General features: G+C 44.0%; 1 protein-coding gene across 1 annotated transcript; it reads right to left on the bottom strand.

The window, feature by feature from the left end:
• Positions 1 to 1,763: 1,763 nt before the first annotated feature.
• MGST1 (microsomal glutathione S-transferase 1) lies at positions 1,764 to 21,131 on the bottom strand. Its single transcript, XM_075897631.2, has 4 exons — positions 20,975 to 21,131; positions 6,317 to 6,464; positions 4,935 to 5,029; positions 1,764 to 2,183 (listed from the first exon to the last, which is right to left on the bottom strand). Exons 2-4 carry the CDS (start codon positions 6,440 to 6,442, stop codon positions 1,937 to 1,939), a joined length of 468 nt encoding a protein of 155 aa, XP_075753746.1. The 5' UTR covers positions 6,443 to 6,464; positions 20,975 to 21,131; the 3' UTR covers positions 1,764 to 1,936.
• Positions 21,132 to 22,633: the final 1,502 nt, after the last annotated feature.

Here is a 22,633-nt window from a genome sequence, read left to right as displayed (position 1 = left end):
AACAGGATTTTGATGCTGATTGTGATTAAGATTGTATTCCTGAACATGGCATTATTTCTTCCCCCCTCCCCTTGCCAAAACGAGACTAAGCAGTCTGGAAGCTGTAGGATACGCTATAGCGAGGAAGAACCCAATTTAGGGCTTGTCTCTACAATGTTGGGGATCGACACTGAAGCAATCAATCCACCAGCCATCAATTTATCATGTCTTCTTAGACACAATAAATCGATTTCCCAGTGCTCTCCCATTGATGCTGGTACTCCCCCAGCACGAGAAGAGTAGCCAGCGTTGATGGGAGAGCAGCCCCTCCCCCCCACCGACCTTATCACAAACAAGACGCCACTGTGAGTACATCTACTGTAGCTACACTATTTGTGTAGCTGAAATCACATGAACTAGATCAATGGCAGGGATTAGTGTAGACAAGGACTCGGAAGCAACGTTGCAACTCTGTCACTTTGCCTAACTAAAATAACAGATGATAGGGTGGGACCCAAGAAAATGACAATTGGTGGCAAGAGTTACTCCTGCCTGCCAAGCTATTGCTTTTCTTGAGCATCACTAATTAACATGCCTCACTGCACTGGAACCTTACCCATGCAGAAGGGAACAATCTCTGGAATAATGGGGAAGCAGAAAGAGTTGTCAAGACGCTCCCTGGACTGCCCTTCAGCATGGCTCCACTCTAGAGGGAAAGCCCTCATTCTGAGGTAAAGCAGCAACAAGATTAGCCAATGCAATGATTAAAGAGGCAATTACATAGTAAGCACTTGCTTCTGATTATAGAATATAGCTGGAACTTATATTCATTCTTGTTAATGAACTATCCACCACATATTTTAGGTTACAAAAAAGTAGTCACTACTTCAAACACATCTGAAAGGGAACACAATGATCTTATTTGGGTAAGACCTACAAAGAACATTAAAGATTCAAGCACTGCTTTGCTCTTATATGAAACATGTGAGATTCACACATTAACATTAGCAAGTTTAAGCTGTACTCTGCACTTTCAGAGCAAGATCTTCCATGACGGATCTATTTTTGAAACACACCACAACACATGCATTCAATAGGTAGCCAGCTATGTATGATCTGGGAATACACATAAGCGAAGTCTAGCTCTTTCTCTTATATGGATCTCTCGCAACATGAAGACAGCCCCTCCTCAAAATGGTTGCTACACAGACATACATCTTGAGTAACTCTAAAAAGTTAATTCAAATTTTCACCAGTGTAACAAAACAGAATATAGCCCCCCCCCCCCCAAAAAAAACCACATATCTACACAAGATATTAAATACATTACTAGTGCGAGAAAATTGATCTGCTGGAGTTTCATTTTCTAATCCCTTACTGGATTACACAAATACCAATTTCATCAAAGATTCTTTGCCAGGCCTGGCATTACTTGCTATATCTTATTATTAAGGTAAACATTCCTCAAAGAACTGTATGATTTGAATCTCTCTCTGATTCATTGTGACATCCTATTTGCTGGCTGCTGCTAGAGGAGTCAAAACAGAAATTCAAACACACATTTTTTTTTCTTGTCTTTATTGATTTAAGCTTTGGAGACACAGCCCAAAAGAGTGCATCTGTAGAAAATCACCACACATACCACTGATACAGCACTGTCATATTTCAAAACTGGAAGCCATCAACAAATCAGAAGAGAACATTCAAACTAACATGTTTGTTTTTGGAAAAGCAGACTGAATAGAGAGGACATGGGGAGGAACTTCTTTTTGCTTGGAAAAGAAACATTTCAAACAGGAATGAAGAGCTCTTTGTTTAAAATAATGCAGCTCTGGCCACCATGTAATAATTGTAACAAAAATGAGACAATTCATTTATGAGAAACATGTTTAATCTAATGCACAGTTGTGGAAACTTCCTGTGGAATGTCGAGGGGGTTGATGAGGTTGTGTTCTAGTTAGAGGTGCAACCCAGTTGTCAGCAGCCTATACGCCATGGAGATGGTAACAGCGTACCCAACTGCCCAAGACAAGCCTCTGCTGGGCTGGGGGAGAGGCATCAAATACGCGATAGTGTGAAAGATTCTAGCCCCAACGAAGATCCTGAAATGCAGCAAGGCTGTGGACAGAGCAGGGCCGCTCAGGGCATACAGCAGACCAATGCCAATAAACGGGACAATATTCTCAAGGTCGTTCAGGTGACCTCTAGGGAAAGAATGTTGTTGAACAGTGTTACTTTGCAGAATAAAACACTTGGTTTATTGCATCTTCAAAGCAGGGCTAACAATTAAGGACCAGACTAACACACATTTTCTTTATATGCATGCATAATCTCAGTCAAGTTGATGTGAAAAACTTATTTTCTACCATTGCATGTCCCTCAATTGCCTCCTCCTCCCCTTCAACTTTTATTTTTTACTTTAAATGTGAGAGCTTACTGCTGGCATGAATTGGAAGTACAATTTGACTGAAAAGCACTCCAAAAATCCGAAGTTGTACTGGATAGAGTCTAACAATTTCTTTAGAAAGTACTTTCATCTGTATTATTTCAGCTCCACTTGATAGTCTACAGCATTGCTTTTACAATTCCGTTTTCATGACAAGCTTCAATGCACAAATAGTTTTATTCCAGCCAATGAAAGTGCCTAAAGTTTAGCCAACTTGGAAAACATTCTTTTTTGGGTAGTCTGACCTAATGAGTGTCATATTTGTTCCTCTGCTTAATCTTCTCTACTGCTAGCCCACACAGTTTTTAGCTACTATTTTGATACCGTATATTAAATGATCACAAACGGGCCAAAACCAGAACCCCAGACCTGAAATAGCTTTTTCACACCTGCTCCTAGAACTCTTCTTCGCTTCCCACCATTTTAGGAAACTTTATTTCAAGCAAGAGTTTTGCTGTTGACACTACCACTAATTACCACTAGTTACAGGTTTCCCTGCTCAGAAATTAGGAACGGTTTGCATTGCTTTTTATCATTTTATCATAAAAGCAGAAGCACACTCAAAATTTGCAATCAACATAGAAATATCATATAGAAGTGCCATGGACTCCTTGGTGGCTACACAGAACAGACTTCAGGGAGTTACAGTAGATTCCACTAATTAACCTCCATTGCCAGCATATGTTGCTACCAACCAGCAGTTGCTAATAAGCGGATGGCCGATTTGCAAGCCTGCAACACTGGTACAAGCCTTTCCTGGCTGAGATCCTGGAGGCCAGGCTCAGCAGGAAGGGAGGCTGCAGCCCAGATGCCAGGGCTTTATACATAGAGCAGGGGCACAAGATCCACACCATACGTCTCTGCGCATTCCCTCGGGGTTGGAGTTCAGCCAGTTGTAGCACTTCCTTCCCTGCAAGTAGTGCCCTGCAGCAGGGTGCAGCCCAAAGAAATCAGGTGCTGCGCATCTTTGGCATCCATGCTGCAGCCCCCACCTCTCTTGCACACTGCTGCTCAGTCCCTAGCTTCACCTCCCAGCCTGCAGCCTTTTAACGTCTATGTGCAGGCATGTTTGCTGGGCTGCAGCCCCAGAAGGAAGTGCTGGGACAGAGGGTTGTCAGCCACATGTTTGCAGGGCCGCAGCGAGGGAAGGCATCCCAGCACTTCTTTCCCTGGCTACTGCTTCTCAAGCTTGTCCTCAGATAGGGCCTTTCTTCCTCCCAAAATTGGTAATAAACCAATGCCACTATCCAAATCCCATTAACAGTGATGTCAATGGGATGGAATCGGTTCCCAGCAATACCTTGCCATTAAACTGATCTAGCACATGGGCCAAAAAGGCAAAGCAGCTCGTAGCCTGATTCAACTGTTAGAGACATGCTAGAAAAGTATGTAAATGATAATTATGGGCATTCCACATTAGATAGTGTAACACTAAAATGCAAACCTGTATTGTCAGAGAATTAGTAGTGGTGCTAATTGCATGTGTTTATTTGTATTTTGTTAGATATTAGTTAGCCATGTAAACAGACAATTCCTATTACTATAGCTATTGATTCACAGGTCAAAAGGGAATATTTACATTTAGATGAATCTTGGGTAAAATAATGTCATTGTCTATACGTATCTTTAAAGTCTGTGGTAAACTGGCATGGATAATTAGGTTATTACTGGTGTTGTTTGGAAAACATAATCCATAAACATTACACCAAAAATCTATTGTTCACCCAGGACTGTATAGTTAAGAGGCTGCTAGAAAACCATATAAAAGCTTTGTGGGACCTGATCTTTTCATCTCAAATCTGCTTGATGCTTTATGCAAGGGAAGCTTGAAGGCATAAGACTGAGATCTCAAGTTCCACCTGGATATGAATATTGGACTATAACCTGTGGACTAATTTTGAAAGAACTCTTTGCAACTACAAAGCCCACCTTCTCTCCTATGAAACTGGTATCAGAAATGTACTCATGTCTGTATGTCTACTGATCTTTTAAACAATATTCACTCTTCTTTTCAAATATATTTTAGGTTGGTTAATAAGAATTGGCTGTAAATGTGTATTTGGGTAAGATCTAAAATACTCCTTAACTTGGGATTGGTAGATTTTTCTTATATGATGAACAAGATTTTCAGTTATCCTCACCATATCTGACGTGGGTGTCAGGGTGAAAGCCCAAGGCTGGGTTGTTTTAAAGGAACAGTGTTTTTCACTTCTGTGCAACCAGTAAGGTACTGGAGAAGCTGTTTTGTGCTGGCTTGGTAAATATAAGTAGTGGAATATCCACAAACTTTGGGGATTAGATGCCCCATTCTTTGCAGTTTTCCCTAACTGAATAAATTCAGTGTGGCCTCCGTGGGATCTGGGTCACAGCAGGAAATTGCTAATATTATAAGTGGAATCCTCTGTACATAAATCTACCGTAGAAAAGATGCACTGGATTGCAACTAATTCTCTAACATAGCTTTATTATGCTACCCAGAAATCATTCTGATGGACTTCCATGGTATTACCTGCGCACACGTTCCACGTCTGTATCAGTCCTCAGGTACTTCTTAGCATTCTCACCTTTGCCAAACGTCGCTGTATCTTCTGGGTTAGAAAATGCCTGTTCAAACAAACAGATACCCCAACCAAATGCATGAGAAGCAATGCAGCTCTTCTTGCAAAGACCCTGAACCTTCCTGCAGCTCGGTGTAAACGTGTGTTCCTAAAGAACGTTCCTAACATCCCAGTAGCCCTAACTGATGTTACATGTGTGTCCCAAAGCATTGGAAAATGCCACACTGGAAAAAATCAAGCCTATTCTACATAATAGTTTTTGTACTATTCTAACTGAGTGAGGAGTGGAATTATTTCCTGTACAGTTATAATGCTACATGCCCTAGAGTGGAAGCACATATACTGGTAAAAAAAAAAAAATGGGTGTCATAACAGTACATCTTATTCTCATACTCGTATAGGAATAGCCATATTGGTATAAAGGTGCTTTATACTGAGTCCACACTAAGAGAGTTGTATCACTAACTATACCCTTATAATGAGCAATCTAATTTGTGTGTGTGTGGATGGTACCTTTGTTACAAGGAAGGCTGAAGGAGAGCAGAAGTTGACTGAAGCTCAACGTGGTCAAGATAGAAGATGTCTAGGGAGACATCTAGAGGAGATGGCAGTATAACTACTGCCTGCTTGCTTGTTTTCTTCCCTCAGATTCCCATGGGCAGTTTCTCCCCTCCCATCTGCCTTTGACTAGTTGGAAGCAACATTCCCTGTAAGCTGTGCACTTGTGCAGCTGCGCAGGAGAGATTCAAATGGCAGCCCACATATTAGCAGAGCGCACACTAGATTTTGTGCTGGTGGTGCACAGTTGCACATGCCTCAGTGCACATAAAATGTATTCTGCACATGACTGGATGAGATTAAAGAGAACATTGGTTGAAAGCCTGCTACCTTTCCTTTCAGGTAGCCATATACTCCTCTGTTAGCTTGGATATGTGTTTATTTCCTCCCCACTCACTCCTAATTATTTGGTTAGCTTGATGCAATCACACTTCATCTACTTTATAAGGTGGGTGCTCAAGAAACAATGTATTCTGGACAAAAAGAGTGACTCCCTCAGTGAGAAAGGCTTTCTATAAAAAAGAAATGGAATAATTTCAGGGGCAGAGAGGTATAGTATCTCAAATGTGTCTGTAAAAGAGACTGACTTGTAATTATAGGGGGAGGCATTTTCCATTTTGTGACATTAAATGAAGCACCACCAGACTAAGGAAAGTAACTGAATATTATTAGAATAATAATTTAAAAATCGATATTTAAAGCAGAAAAGTAAAGAAATACTTTTGTATTTTAAAGTGAATCTCAGTTCTGCTACATAAAATCCTTGGTTACTTACCTTTCTCGTTATTCTGAAGAATGCTGTTATAATACTCATTAGCATCATTTTTAAAAGGACAATGGTTGTGTAAGTAGCATAAGCCAGAAAGACCTCACTGTCAATTAGTCGGGCAAGTTCAGCCATTTCTTTATATCTCACTGAAGACCTAAAAGAGAAAATTAAGGCCAAGAGCGTAACAAATAGAAGTATGACAATACATTCAAGCAGAACAGCTTTCTTTATCAATGCTGCAGCAATGCAATAATTAAAGGCATTAAGTCTCAGCCTTGTGCCAAATCCCTCCATCTTCCCTAAGCTGTAACTCTAAAAAGTCCTTTTTTCTATCCAACAGTTCTCCTTTTTGAGGAATTGTTTATAGAGTCATTCACAGCCAAAACATTAACAAAATAACCACATACCACCCCCCCCCAAAAAAACTCAGCTTCATGACAGAACATAATACATCTTCAGTTGTCAGCACTATAAACACAGTGGAGACTTTCACATGGGCACAAAGTCAAGACTGAGATTTTTCCCTAACAAGTTTAGTGGATGTGGTGAGACAGTCCTACGTTTATCTTTCAATATAATATAATATAATATAATATAATATAATATAATATAATATAATATAATATAATATAATATAATATAATATAATATAATATAATATAATATAATATGACTTTTATCATGAGTGGCATAGTTAAAGTTGCATGCACTTGAATATACTCATGATACAGATGTGGGTCATCACTCCTTCACTGGAAGAGGAGGAGGCAGGAAAAAGGTATCTAGTCTTTGTTTACTGAACAGACTATATAGCCTTGTATCTACTTAGATTGGAGGCCTCCAAAGAACACTCATATGGACTATAAGAATTTGTGTTGGGTATTCAGTGGATGGTATTTGAGTCAGAACAAAACAGATACCTCAACATAGATTTACAAGGCACTGTATTGACAGAGAGGGACTAAGGCGCTCTCTCTCAGAAGTTATGTAGTTTTAAGTTCTAATAACTTCTTGTCAGAGATTCCATGCAATTTTGTTTATTTAGGTTTTTAAGAGTAGTTTATAGACCAATTGTCCCAGACAAAAATAAAAATTTGGATAATTACTAAAATTGTAGATTTTCTGGTAGAATATTTGACAGATTAGCTACTTTCTCTGGATTTCTTTTGTTCACAAATAGGATGGTTGAATTCATTTTTATACAAGATTATTCACCAAACAATTTCTGGAAATAAATCAAACTATGTGGGTTAGCCATGACTTGCTACATGGTACTGTCTGTTGCCTGACTGGGTGAGAGTAACTTTTACTGCATGATAGTTCTTAGACAAGTTCTTACATCCATAAGTTCAAAATATACTTCCCAAAAATACACATTTAGAGTTTGTTCTTCCCATAAATAGCTATAGACTTATAAGAATGGCTGTACAGGATCAGACTAATGGTCCATGTGGCCTAGAGGGGAGCACCAGACACTTAAGAGGGAATGAATAGAGAAGGGCAGTTACTGAGTGACCCATCCCCTGTTGTCCACTCCCAGCTTCTGGCAGTAATAGGTTTTGGGACACCCAGATCATGGGGTTGCCTCTCTGGCCATACTGACTAGTAGCCATAGATGGCCCTATCCTTAAGGAATGTCTCTGTCTCTTTTTTAAGCCAGTTAGACTTCTGGCCTTCACAACATCCCTGGCAATGAATTCCAGAGGCTGACTATGCACTGTGAGAAGCAGTGCTTCCTTACGTTTGTTTTATACCTACTGTCTACAAATTTCACTGGGCGACCTCTGCTTTTTGTGTTATGCGACGGGGTAAATAACACTTCCCTTTTCACTTTCTCCACATCATTCATAATCGTATAGACCATCATACCATCCATCTCTTTTTTAAGATGAGCTGTCTGAGTCCTTTTAATCGCTGTTCATATGGAAATTGTTCCATGTCTGTAATTATTCTAGTTGACCTTCTCTATACCTTTTCCACTTCTAATGTATCTTTTTTTGAGGTGGGACAACCAGAACTACATGCAGTATTCAAGGGGTGGGTGTATCACAGCTATATATACAGCAACATTAGTATATTTTCTGTCTTATTATTTATATTTTATTAACTAGGGTTACCAGATGGTTTAAAAAAAAATACCGGACACACTTGATCTCAGCTCGGGGACGGGAAGGGGGAGGGGACAGGCCAGCAGGGAGTGGAGTTGGTCAGGAGGGAAGCAGGGGAGGCGAGGGTGAAGAACCAGCCGGCGGGGAGCGGGACTGACCCAGGCGCGTGCATATCCTGGGGTGCTGCCCATCCCACACATGGTCCTGGTGGGGCGCACCCCAAGTGAGTCTGGTCTCGGGGATTCCATCACACCCCTCTCCTCCCCTCCCCTCCCCTCTCCTCCCCCCTGTCTACTGCATAGTTGCGAACTGCCTGGGTGTTAGACACGCTCACGCAGTGTGAGCATGTCTACCAGCCAGGCAGTACGCAACTACTTACTGATACTCATGATAATAGTAAAAACATAATTAGAAAATACCAGACATTTATATGTCCGGTATTTTCTCAATTTGTTTCCCAGACAGAAAGCTCAAATACCTGACTGTCTGGTTCAAAACCGGACACCTGGCAACCCTATTATCAACATTCTGCTTACAATGGTGGTGTAGCCAGGTGGGTGCCAGCATATGAGACTGACAAAGTAGGTGAGGTAAATTATTGAACCAATTTCTATTGGTGAAAGAAACAAGCTCTGAAGCCACAAAGAGCTCTTCTTCAGGTCTTGGCATTCTGTAGCTTTTCTGACCACTGCTGTATACTGAGCAGATATTTTCAGTAAACTTGCTTGCCAATACAGTCATTACATTACAAAAGTAAAAGTGTGAACACAGGAAGACAAGGCCTAACACATGGCCAAGAGGGGACACAATCTTAAAATATGTGAAAGGTCATTACAAAGAGGACAATGACCAATTGCTCTCCGTGTCCACTGAAGGCAGGACAGGAAGTAACCTGTGTGTTTATTTATTGGTGCCATAGCCACAGAGCCTCATAGCTCCCATTGGCTCCGATTAGCTGTTTGTAGCCAACGTGAGCTGCAGGAAGTGGCGGTCTGGCCTACGCCGCATCCTGCAGTTCCTATTGGCTGCAAAGGGCCAAGCGGGGCCAAAGGGAGTTGTGAGGCTCCATGGCCACGGCACCCATAAATAAACACACACACCAGAGTGGCCAGTTAGCAGGTTTCTCAAAGTGGTTTCATGGACCACTTTGAGAAACACTGGTCTAAGTATATTTAATCCTGCCTCAGATGGGTGGGATGTGCTTTCTTCCAGCCCAACATGTCTATGATTCTATTTATTTATGTATATATATATATTTAAAAGCACTAAATCACATCCCACCACAAAAAGAGAACTTCAAGTCTGCATTATATAATGCAAAGAAGAAGGATGCTAATCCATTTCCCTCTATTCTACTTTGTTGGTGACTTTTAAGGGAGAGCAAGGGAGGAGTGGACAGCTGAATACATATATTCATAAAACACTTATATGTACAAATCAGGGTGGATAAAAATTGACGATTAAAAAAAAAGAGAGAGAAAATTTGTTTTATTTAATTCAAAGTTAAATTTGATTTTTTAAAATCAGTAAAATATTAAATTTATAATTTAAAAATAACCATTACAATTAAATCTCAAACATGCTACATCTACACTTACAGTCTAATAAAAATGAATTCATGGATCTAGTCTGTCCAACCAAACTACTAGCTCTTGCTTCTTGAATGTTCTGGGCTTTCAATTTCTGTTTCTTTGTATAGGTTACTTTTTAAACTGCTGAGAAACACACAAGGTTAGGGGTGGGCAAATTCCAGCCTGAGGACTGGATCCGGTCCACAGGGTTAGTCCCTGGCAGGTCCCCATCTCCATGTTTACCTGCGCCTCTGCAGGTATCGGAGGATTACAGCTCTCATTGGCCGTGTATTGCCATCCTTTGATAGCTGCAGAGATGCAGGTAAACATAGCGGCAGCAGCCCGCCAGGTACAAACCCTGCAAGCTGTAGTTTTTTTATTGCCCACCACTGCACAATCTGGATAGGATTTTTTTTTTTTTTGGTGGTGGACTGTGGCCAATTACTGCAGAGGAGTTAAGACAGAGATACAATATATAGGAAAGGACAGAGGCAGCATAGAAAGGAACAGTGAAGTGGACTGGAAAGAAAAAGGGAAGATGTTATTCAGCACAGACACACACTTTTCTATATTCTCCAACATTTTCGCCACAGAAAAATGGCTTCTGGGCATAAGAGAGATCCTACCTGGGAATATTTTGTAGAAATTCGTTCCTGGGTAAAAAGGAATATATATATTAAGTGTAAGCAGCACAAGACGACGATGCAGGGCCTAGTTGCAAGAATGAAACATCAATAAGCAAAACTGCTTACTGGGAGAAAGTGATGTAGATGTGGATGTGGCTGAGTAGATCAACTGGCTAGTGACTTAAATAATTCACTTTGCAATGCATCATTCTTCAAGACTCTCTACTTTTTAGTATAAGTGTGATTTGACAAGTAAACTCCCAAGCTATTTGCTGTGTTGGAGGTTGCTAGAAAAATAGTTTAACTTAGCTAATCCTTAAGGCTTAATTAGTTAACTAGGTTTAGAATCTATCACCCAAGAATTCCAAACAGAAAGCTGAAGTAAGAGAAATCTTAAGTTGCTAGTTGCCACTGTCATTTTCTTATTTTATACTAGCAGACTTAGGCTACATCTAGACTGCAGGCTTCTTTCGGAAGAAGCTTTTTTCGGAAGAGATCTTCTGGAAAAACTTCTTCCGAAAGAGCACATCGACACACAAAAGCAGGGCCTTTTTTCCTCCTCCATCCCCCACCCCCAGCAGCCCAGGGTTTGAGGGTAGGGAGCCTACTTACCAGTGTGCTGGCAGGCAAAATGGAGTCCCAGCTCTGCTGGCCACTCTCTTGGTATGGCTGCTAGAGATGTAAGCGAGTAGTCGACTATTCGATAAGCATATCCTTCTCAGATAGTCGACCAGTGACTCGAATAGTCGCTCCCCCTCCCCGCCCCCACCTTACTGTCTCTATCAGAGAGAGGCAGCAAGTGGGGGGAAGCAGGAGCTGGTGCTCTAGGTCTCCATGGGAGGGCAGGCAGGAAGCGGGGAACTGGTGGTGCTTCTGCCTTAATGTAGCAAGAGTGCGGCTCTTGCTACATTTCAAAAGTAGAAGTGCAGCGGGAGCAGGGGGAAGCAGGGGACTCAAGCTATCCCCTTGCTAGCCCCGTGCTCCCTGCTTTTGAAGTACACAAGAGTGGGGGCCCTTGTACATTTCAAAAGTAGGGAGCACGGAGCCAGCGGGGGACTGCTGCAGTCCCCCGCTGGCCCGTGTTCCCTGCGGCGCTTCCACCTCTGAAATGTAGCAAGAGCCAGCAGGACTCTTGCTACATTTCAAAGACAGAGGTGCCCTTATCAACTAATCGAATAGTCAATGCATTACGTCAACTATTTGATTAGCTGATTAATCTAAATTTAACATTCTTAATGGCGGCCTCCAGTGGACACTCTGTAGGAAAGCTCTCCCCAGCAGGCTTGCTGCCCCCAGTGGCCACTCTCATATCACATACGTCCTCTCTGTGCCTCTCCTTCTGCATGTTATGGAAAACAGTCCTTTTCACGGGGCTTCTGGTTCTCCTGGCACAACCAAATCCTCACTTTGATTTAAGTTAGGAGAAGAGGAAGCTACATACCAAATTTGGTGGCCCTAGCTCTTACCGTATAGGAGGAGTTCTTGAACAAACAGACTCGCACACAGACACACTCTAGGTCTACGTGTAGACTACAAGCCTCTTTCAAAAGAGGCTTTTTCGAAAGATACTTTCGAAAAAGAGTGTCTAGACTACAACCAGTACTTTCGAAAAAGCAAGCCGCTTTTTCGAAAGAGAGCACCCAGGCAGTCTTTTGAAAAAAGGCATTAATCCTCGTAAAATGTGGTTTTCCATGGTTGAAAAGAACTGCCACGTTCTTTCGATTTACTTTCGAAAGAATGCGGCAGCAGTCTAGACACAGAGGAAGTTTTTTCAAAAAAAACCTGTAGTCTAGACACACCCTAAAATATATACATATAGATTACATAATATATATCCCTTATTTTGGAACATCATGGCCACAGACCATAAGGGTGATGCCATAAATCTATTCCCTGTTTTACTTCAGCATGACTTTTCCAAGTGAAACCCATTCTATACTTGTTTTCCCCAAAGAAGACATGCCAGTGAGTTCAATGGGGATTACTCCAAAATTAAGTGCACTGTAAAGCACGGTCTTTGCTTTTTTGGTAACTTGATTTAAATTAATGATTTTCTGGTCCTTTAAATCAATCCACCCTGACACAAATTAACATCTACACTACAAAATATTAGCGCTCTTAATGACTGTCTCTTGTGTTTCTCTCACACACATTTCCTTCTCCTACCCACATATATATTGCTTGTAACCTGCAAAGGACAAATGTTTTATTTGGTATTTTTGGTTTTTTGTTTCAAATTGCTTAGGAATTAGAATGGGATTCAGAGCACATGATGGTAGCCAGAAATAGAGGTCTTCTGGATTGAAGAATGAATTTATTTTTACTTAAAAGCATAAGCAACAGACTAGATATGCTAGTATGATGTTTATATAATAGGCATGAGTATCTCATTTTTGCAATAAAACTACTGACATATTTGAGTGCATTATCAGTATTTGAAGTAAAGTTGCTTCATTTCCAGGGAGTGCCAAACAAACTAAAATCATCTTACTCAGGGACACATTGACCCAGGTGAGTAATCAAAACAAGACTTGGCTAAATAGTTTACCCCTGGAGAAAGAATTTGTAAGAACAGGTTTTTTTAACCATTTGCAGGAAAAGATTAGAAAAGAATAGGCAATTGTCTTTTCCCACGGCATTTTTAAGGGAATTCCTGTGAGATTGCTCTCAACAGCACAAATGCTCTGGAGTGGATGGAACTTTGTCAGAGCAAGATTAAATAAAACATTTGGGCTATGTCTAGACTGGCATGACTTTCCGCATATGCTTTTAAAGGAAAAGTTTTTCCGTTAAAAGCATTTGCGGAAAAGAGCGTCTAGATTGGCACGGATGCTTTTGCGCAAAAGCATTTTTTGTGGAAAAGCATCCGTGCCAATCTAGATGCGGTTTTGCGCAAGAAAACCCCGATCGTCATTTTTGCCATCGGGGCTTTTTTTCGCAAAACAGTTTTTAGCAGTTTACACTGGCCCTCTTGCGCAAAAGCATTTGCGCAGAAGGCTTTTTCCCGAGCAGGAGCAGCATAGTATTTGCGCAAGAACACTGACAATCTTATATTAGATCATCAGTGTTCTTGCGCAAATTCAAGCGGCAAGTGTAGACAGCTGGCAAGTTTTTCCGCAAAAGCGGCTGCTTTTGTGGAAAAACTTGCCAGTCTAGATGCAGCCTTGTATTGCAGTAGGGCTTAGGGTTCTCAAATAAGATCAGGGCCCCCACTGTGCTAGACACTGTACAAATATTCTGTAAAAGATGGTCTGCCCCAAAGAACAATTTAAAGAGTTGCTTTGCATGAGGGTTTTTGTTCATTAATCACAGAGCAAATGGCAGGTGGCTTATAATATTGTGAGTACCCTTGATGGACCTATATCCCCTTAAAAAAAAAACCTTTGTGTGTTGCAAAGTCAGCACTTGAAAATTAGAAAGCATACATTTGTAATTCTGAACCCTCGTGCAACCATCTATGAACTGAAGAAGCCAGGGGTCCTTAATATGTGATTATGTAATTCAAGACATTATTGTAATACACCCACAAAGAAGATGAATTAGGTTATATGGGACAACCAAAATCTGGCTTTTTAAATTTTACTTTAAAGTGCCTTGCAATTATTCTTTTGAACAGAGTTCTTTGATAGGTGATTTACAAGGGTTGAGATCTTCTTTTACAGGGGAAAAAAAAGAGAGAAAAAAAACAAGTTCTATCATGTATAACCATCTTGGCCTGAGCCTTCAACATTGCGACAGACTGCTTCCCTTTGAACTACAAGACTGCCTTAGCTGGCAGAAGGTGGTTGTTATCCCCAAGTTTCATGGGACATGAATAGCTATGTCCGAGGTATATCAGTGAATGGGGGAATCAAGTTAGTAAGAGTCTCTGCCAATCCATTGTCACTACCCTAGGTAGTGGAAGGGCTTCTAGCCCATGCAGGGCTCCCAGGCTGGCATAGAGCTAACTGGGGCCAAGTTCTAGGTCTAGAGATGAGGGAGACAAAGCCATCTAGATCCCTTTCTCCAACACACCACTACAGCAGCTTTCAGATGTACCCAGTACCACGTGGCACTCTCACAAGAGTCTCTGGAGAAATGTAGAGAGAAAGGAAAAGTGATTCTTTAACCCAGGGGTAGGGGAACCTTTTTTCAACCAAAGGCTAGTGACCCCCAGAAAAGATCGGTGACAGGATACACATAGTCCCCCAGAGTGAATGTGGGGTGGTGGTGAAAAGGCTCAGGTCTTCCTCAGGCTATTGGCGTGGGACAAAAAATGAGAGACTCAGGATGAGGGAGGGGACTCCAAATTGGGGCAGAGTGTGGGAGGAGATGAAGGCTCCAATGGGAGATGCAGGCTCTGGGATAGGGCTGGGGATAGAGTTTTGAGGCATGGGAGAGGGCTCTGGGCTGAGGCTTTTGGCATGCAGGAATGGTCTCAGAGCAGGGGGGTGAGGTGGGAATGTGGGGTCTGGGTTAAATACTGGTTAACTGATTAGTCAATGAACCTCATGAATTCTTATCAGTTATCCAACTATTCTGTAGTCCCCAGGGGTGAGCTTGGGTGCCAGTGCGCTCTGGCCCCACTCCCAAGAAGCCCCCTGCCACTTTGCGCTGCTGCCTCTGATACAGCTCCCCTTGCAGACCGGCTGCCTGTCACCCCATGCTGCTGCCTCTAATACAGAGGCAGTACCGTGGGGTGGCAGCAGCCACTGTCCAGGAGGAGAGGGGGGTATGAGCTCCTACACCAGGCACAATTGTATTAGGAGCCAGGCAGGAAGGGAGCCCAGCTCAGTTCTGGGACTGAGCCGGGCTGCCTTCCCGCCTGGCTCCTAATACACTTTAAATGCAGAGCTGCAGTGGAGGTAGGTCCCGGACCCGGCGCAGGTCAAGACTGAGCCAGGCTGCTGGCCAGCCTGCTAAAAAATTTACTGGTGGGGCTGGGGGGGAATGCATGTAGTCTATACCATTAGCCTATAGGCTTTTGCGTATCAGTTAATTGGTTAATTGACTACACTATTACTTCTCTAGTCTGGGAGGGAATTAGGATGCTGGAGTGGCCTCAAGGCTGGTTGCAGGAGGTAGGGGGAACGGTCTGGGACCGAGTTTGGGTGCAGGAGGAGACTCCAGACTGGGACAGAGGGATGGTATGTGGAGTCTGGGAGGAGCAGGAGGGAGCTCAGGGCACAGCAAGGCTCACCGTCAGTGACAGCTTCCTATCGGTGGCATAGCAGGGCTAAGGCAGGCTCTCTGCCCACTCTGGCCCACACCATTCCCAGAAGTGGCCAGCACAACCCTGCAGCCCATGAGGAGGTGGAGGGGAAGCTGCACATGCTGCCCTCACCTGCAGGCACTGCCACCGCAGCTCCCATTGGCGAGGTGATGACACATACGGAGCTTCCCTGATCAACATATGCCAGCACTCGCAACTCCAGGACAGCGGGGGAGGTAGGGAGAGAGACACCAAGACTCAGGGCTTCCAGATAGTAGTGTAGAGACTTGCTGCGGGCCAGATGAAACTAAGCAGGGAGCTGGATCCAGCCCATGGGCCAGAGGTTTCCCACCACTGCTTTAACCACGTCTCTCAGTAGAGAACAACAGACAGGATTGCCAGATGGTTTCAACAAAAATACCGGACACCCATGCCATTACGTCACAATCTACATTGCATCTTATTTAGAAAATACATTTATATTTTCTCAATTTGTTTCCCGAAAAGAAAGCTCAAATACTGGAGTGTCTAGTTCAAAACTGGACACCTGACAATCCTAATAACAGATGTTCAAGGGACCATAAAAACTAAAAGGGGCAGTTCTGCAGCCTGAGACTTCACCTGCTGACTAGCCAAGGCCTGTGCTAACAACAGAAGTACAACACTCAAAGAGAAGGTTATAATAGTTGTAAATATACGTGTCACAACCAATTCCAACTATAACATTATATTCACTTATTTTCCCTAATTGTGAAAACTGATCTCAGAAGTTTCAAGCTTCTATTAAATTTAGGCCTTGTCTTTAGAAGTGATTAAGAAAGCAGTCTGGGGAGAGGAGGTGGCAGAAATTCTCATGCATTAAAATCCAAGTGAAGCCAAGGTAGTTTGTAGTTTTCACATCAGGCCAAGGTAAACAAACACTATGGAGAAGCTCAGTTTACCTTAATCTGCTAATTTGCAGTAAAGCTCCAATTGCCTTGTTTTTACTAGGATTTCAACACGCTTTCTCCTTAAGTGTGGACATAACCATCGGCTATGCCTACAGTGTGACAAGAGACTCACAGCACAGCCATGGCCAGCCTATGTCAGCTGACTCAGGCTTGCAGGGTGACATTTGTGGGACTATAAAATTGCAGAGTAGACATTCATGCTTAGATCGGGAGCCTGGGCCCTTGGACACCTTCCCTCGGGGATCTCAGAGTCAGGCTCCAGTCTGAGCATCTAGCTGGTGGTTTTATATCCTTGCAGCCCAAGCCCAAGTCAGCCAACGTAGGCCAGGTGCAGGTAATTTATCGCAGTCGACCGTAAGAATCTGTTGGATTCCACAAAGCTCTTAGATTCCATATGCAGGTTACTAAAAGTGGACAAGTGAGAAGATCTCAGAGACCTTGTCCACACGGGGAGCAGAACCATATTAAAACTCATGCCACTCTCAGTCCTAATTCCACCACAATTACGAATGACAATCCACTGCCCATATCATTGCAGCCAGAAGCATCAGTATGTCCAGGTTTGTTAGGCTTAGATCTTGCTCTCTGAAATTCTGCTTTAGACACTCCCTTAACAAGTCTAGTTTCTTAACAGGATAAACGCCATTGCAAATTGTGGGCTGGATGCTTCAATTAGACATCCCATTAAAGTCCAAGGGGATTTGGTACAGCGAGAAGCTATAAGGGCAGGTCACTCTCTATGAAAAATGGTTTTAACTGCTTCGTGGAATGGCCCACAGTGTCTGATGTCCATGCTACTTTCCTTCTGTCGGTGGTGCACATCCTCACCAGGAGCACTTCACAGGCTAAAGAGGGGTTGCAGAAGTTGGGGAGGAAGGAGCAGAGCCAGGGCTCTCAGTTCCATGGAGCTCCCCGCTAGGAATCACAATGCCCCCTGCAGGCTCTTGCCTCCCCGCTCCCTATGGGGAGCAGCCATCAGACTTCTTGCCTACATGAGCAGGGAGCTGGGGACAACCAGGCTCTAGGTTTCTGGGTTCAGAACCCTGAAACTGATAAGACAGCCAACAGCCAATGAAAGTAATGTAGTAACAAGACAGTGAGTATGCAAGTTACAGCTTCACTACAGCCAGGATCAATGATCCAGTGATTGATATACTGGGGGTCAATTTAGCATGTCTAGTGAAGACCTGCCAAACTGATGACAGGTTGCTCTGCAGTCAACCCTAATACCCTACCCTGAACAAGAAAAGTAAGGTAAGATGGTAAGAAGGTCTCCCATCGACCCAGTGCAGGGTAGATGCTGTAGGTAGATGATCTAAGCTACGTTGACTCCAGCTACATTATTCACATAGCTGGAGTTGTGTACCTTAGGCCAACTTACTGCGGTAGTGTAGATGTAGCCACAGATTACACACAACAGTTACACCAAGATGTCTATGTCTCTTACGGAGTTGCAGTTACTATGTCAGGGTAGTAGGAGACTTACATCAGCTAGAGAAAAGCTGTAATGCATAAATTGACATACAGTAAAACTCCACTGGTCTGGCATCCAATGCTCCAGCACTCCTGATGGTCCAGCACCAACGGGAACCCGGAAGTGCTCCGGGCAGCCGGACTATTGGAGCTGCTCTGGGCCTGGCTTCCCCGATTCAGCCGCTGCTGAAACTGACCAGCAGCTGAATCGGGGACGCCTGGGGCAGAGCATCTGGAGTGCTGCCGGGTTGGTCCCGCAGCGCCGAGGGGCGGCTCTACGGGACCAACCCGGCAGCACCCCAGCTGCTCTGTCCCAGGTGTCCCCAATTCAGCCGCTGCTGAAGCTGACCAGCAGCGGCTGAATCAGGGATGCCTAGGGCAGAGCTGGATTATCAGAAGGGGGGGCTATAAGGGGTCTGGGGTGGCAACTCCTTCCCCCCCACCTCAGACCCCTCATAGCCCCCCCTTCCGATAGTCTGATAATCTGATATCTGATAATCTGGCACCCCCTGGGTCCTAAAGGTGCCGGATTATCAGAAGTTTACTGTAGTTAGATTGATGTATGCTGCTTTATGTCGACCTGAATCAAGTGCAGAACAAGTCTGAATTGCACTAGTTGCCGCTGACCCTGTTTTTAAACTGATACAGAGGCAGCAGCATGGGGCAACAGGGTACTCACCGGGAATAGGGACGGGAGAGCACCACCTGCCGTCCCTGCCCCCGGGGACTTTCAAATAATCGTGTAACCGATAGATTTGGTGTGGTTATATGATTACTCAATTAAACGATATCTAACATCCCTCGTGGAAACATTTAAACTGGCTTATATCACTTGATATTGATTTAATAAAGAATCAATTTAAAGTAGACTGAGATAAAGCATATTTAAATTGATTCAAGAATATTTGCATGTGGGTTTTATACCTAACAATCTAAAAACTAATTTGACATACAGGATCAACATGGCTTCAGCACCTCAAGAGCAGTGGCTCACCATATCCCATCTTGTAAACATAAAGGCTGTGTCTAGACTGGCCACTTTTTCCGGAAAAGCAGTTGCTTTTCCGGAAAAACTTGACAGCTGTCTACACTGGCCGCTTGAATTTCCGCAAAAGCACTGACGATCTCATGTAAGATTGTCAGTACTTTTGCAGAAATACTATGCTGCTCCTGTTCGGGCAAAAGTCTTTTTCCAAAAAACTTTTGCACAAAAGGGCCAGTGTAGACAGCAGAGATTTGTTTTCTGCAATCGGGGCTTTTTTGCGCAAAAGCACGTCTAGATTGGCCACAGACGCTTTTCCGCAAAAAGTGCTTTTGCGGAAAAGCGTCCTGCCAATCTAGACGCACTTTTCCGAAAATGCTTTTAACAGCAAACTTTTCCGTTAAAAGAATTTCCAGAAAATCATGCCTGTAGACGTAGCCAAAGATTTTTGTGGTTTCCCAAACACCCCCTTCCAGTTCTTTGTGCCACTTATTTTGAGTCTCAATCTTTTTTTTCATTCTGTGAACCTTCAGAAAGGATTTCCCACCACAATTACCATCTGTGTAAAGAATCCAAAAATTCTTGCACAATACTTCTGCTCTGACATTTTCCTCTTTATCTCCAAATACTCCCGTTTACTTGCCCAGGACCATGACTCTGCAATTTCATACTGATGAAATCTTATCAGCCTTTTTCTTGCATCACCTCTGTACACAATGGCCAAAGGATAAGCCAGTTTACTCACATTCATGCTGACTTTGTTGATTTTTTTTTTAAGATACACAATGCATTCAGTCATGGCAAAAAGTGTTGAGAATTATTTCCTTACTCTGCGTCTTGACAACATACCAAGCACTTAGAACTAGTTACAACTACCTTTCAAAAGTTAGTGAGAGATGAGGTAACATTTATTGAACTGACTTTTTTTTTTTTTAACTGGAAGGGATAGGGAATTCTTCCTCGTGCCAACATTTTATGTGTAATTATATTACATTTCAAAGTTAATTTAATTCATTTGGGGGTGGGAGACACAGGCTTATCCCCTGGGAGAATTTTAAAGCAACTTCATTCATTTGGGGCCCTGTTTATTCCAGAGATGAAAATTTGTAAGTAACTTGTAGACTCCTTAAAACATTCCAAGTTTACCCACACAACCCTTGGTGTTTGTTTTGAAATATACACAACGCGGGTCTCAATCCTGCAAATACCTGGAAGGAGGGGGGGGGGGGGGGAGGAAGCAATGCTGCCCTTGCAAAAGCCCTCCTTAAAATCAGCTGGGGCAAATGGGGGGGGGTTCCTTCGCTCAGAGGCGCCCCCCCACACACACACATTTGCATGGGAGAGTGTGCACAGGACAGCAAGTGTTCACTGAAAGTCCCAAGAACCCCACCAGCACCCCCTGAAGGACGCAGCGGCCGGGTTTGCAGACGGCAGAGCCAGGCGGCCGAAGCAGACAGTCTCACACAACAGCGCCCCTCACTGCCCCTGTACCCCCTTCTCTCGCCAGCCTCGGGCCCTGAGCGGGGCCGGGGGGCGAACCGCCCGCGCCCAAACACTGGGGGGAAGCGGAGCCGAACTTTTCGCCAGGGCCCCAGCTCTGGCTTCCAGGCTGCAGTTCAGAGCCCACGCGGGCTGCCTGCCCCGCGCCCTCGGGAGCCTCCGCTCTGGGAGGTCCCGCCCGCAGCACGCCAGCTGCCAGGGGAAGACACCCCGCACCTTGCCCGGGACACCCCGCCCTGGCCCCGGGGGTGCACTGAACGCACCTGGCTTCCGAGCGGCTAGGCAGGCGAAGAGTCACACGGCACCGCCTCCCACACTGGCTCTGTGCTCCCAGCTGCCCGGCCCGCCCTGCTTCCTGGCCCGCCCCTCGCTGAACTCCCCTCCCCTTCTGCCCTGGGCCTCCCAGCTTAGCATGTTCCCTTCACTGCAGCTCCCGTCCCGCTCTGCTCCCTTCTTTTCTGCCTCGGCTCCTCCCCCCATGACCTTCTCTCCTCTTCCACCCACTTTCATTCCTCTATCACATTCCCTCCCTTTGGACTATGATCATCCTTCAGCCCGGAGGCCTCACTCCCCTGGGTGTGTTGCAAGAGGGAAGGGGGGGGGGGGGGTTAGCTCTTTCCAAACAGCTCTTTCAAGAGCTTCAGGGAGTAGCCGAGTTAGTCTGTTACAGAAAAAAAACGACAAATGGTCTGGTAGCACTTTCCTTAGTCTATAAAGTGCTACCAGACCATTGGTTGCTTTTTTAGCTCTCTCAAGATTAGGAAGGAACCTTGAAGCGCAGGGCCAGCCTTAGGGAAAATAGCACCCTGGGCGAACTTGTATTTTGGTTCCCCTTGAGTTCAAGTATGTAGTAGTGTTAGTGAACATAGTCTATAAGGTGCCACAGGACTCCTCGTCGCTTTTGCAGATTCAGACTAACACTACCCCTCTGATACTTGATTTCAGAAGTAAAGCACTCATCTCAACCGTTGTCATAAACTTACCCAAAAGAAGACAACATTTGATTCAATTGTATTGAAATAATAAACTATGGAAGTTGTACAAACATTGTAGCTAAGTGTCAAATAAACTAAACTTTAAACTAAACACTAAACTGATGAATAAAAACACAGACAAAACGTTGCTCACCAGATGCTAAGATTCAGAAGATTGTGCTGCAAGCCTTTGCTGCTGCAAACTGTGACATTGCTTGTGACAGGTGAGATTGTGAGCCATGGCATTCTCCATAGACAGGGGCTGGAACTGGAGTCTCAGCAAATTAAGGGACAGGGCACATGAAGGAAGCTGCTTAGTCCTTTGCTCCCCCGGGTGCAGGGCTGCTTTTGTCTCTGCCCCTTGCAGAGGGAATTGTCACGATCAGTGCTTCTTGGCTAAGCCCTTCCTTTAAGAGCTACATGGGGAATGGACTATTTTAGATGAAATATTTACCCTAAAATATGAGGCACAGAAGGCAGGCTGCTATGTTTGAATGGCACCAGATTGTGAAATGAAACAGTGGGTGAAAAACCTTCAGTGGGGTTCTTCCTCCACAGTTTGAGTAGCTCGGCAAAAGCACTGACAGCTCCCTTGCTGCAGCTGCACTTGCCCCTTATGCCTGGTGCTTGGCCTGCAGCTCAGAGCGAGCTCCATGCTGTCAGACTGGGGCTGCATCTTGCCTGAGCCCATGACCCTCCTGCAGCCCTCTGGCCACTCCTGACTCTCCAGGGGCACCATTTCAAATTTTGGTGGGGGGAGGGAGCAACTTTAACTGTGATTCCAGAGGATACTTAGGCACCTGAAATCTCTAGGATTTTTTTTCAAATAACTTAGAAATTAGCTGTTGATTTCACAGTACAGTTTGGACCTCATTAGTCCAGCACCCTCTGTACCTGAGTAGTCCCAGATGAGGGAATTTGTCGGACCAGGGAAGGTCCCCTGCCACC

The sequence above is a fragment of the Pelodiscus sinensis genome, chromosome 1 (assembly GCF_052426305.1).
Source record: "Pelodiscus sinensis isolate ZL-2025 chromosome 1, ASM5242630v1, whole genome shotgun sequence".
NCBI lineage: Eukaryota > Metazoa > Chordata > Testudines > Trionychidae > Pelodiscus > Pelodiscus sinensis.
This window is presented reverse-complemented; position numbering and strand designations above follow the sequence as displayed.

Bases quoted from the DNA above. Each gene is read 5' to 3' on its own strand.
- MGST1 (XM_075897631.2), bottom strand. From the start codon at position 6,442: ATGGCTGAACTTGCCCGACTAATTGACAGTGAGGTCTTTCTGGCTTAT. The intron at 5,030-6,316 runs GTAAGTAACCAA...TTGTTTGAACAG, and splicing joins TCTTCAGAATAACGAGAAAG to GCATTTTCTAACCCAGAAGA. The intron at 2,184-4,934 runs GTAATACCATGG...TTCTTTCCCTAG, and splicing joins GACGTGGAACGTGTGCGCAG to AGGTCACCTGAACGACCTTG.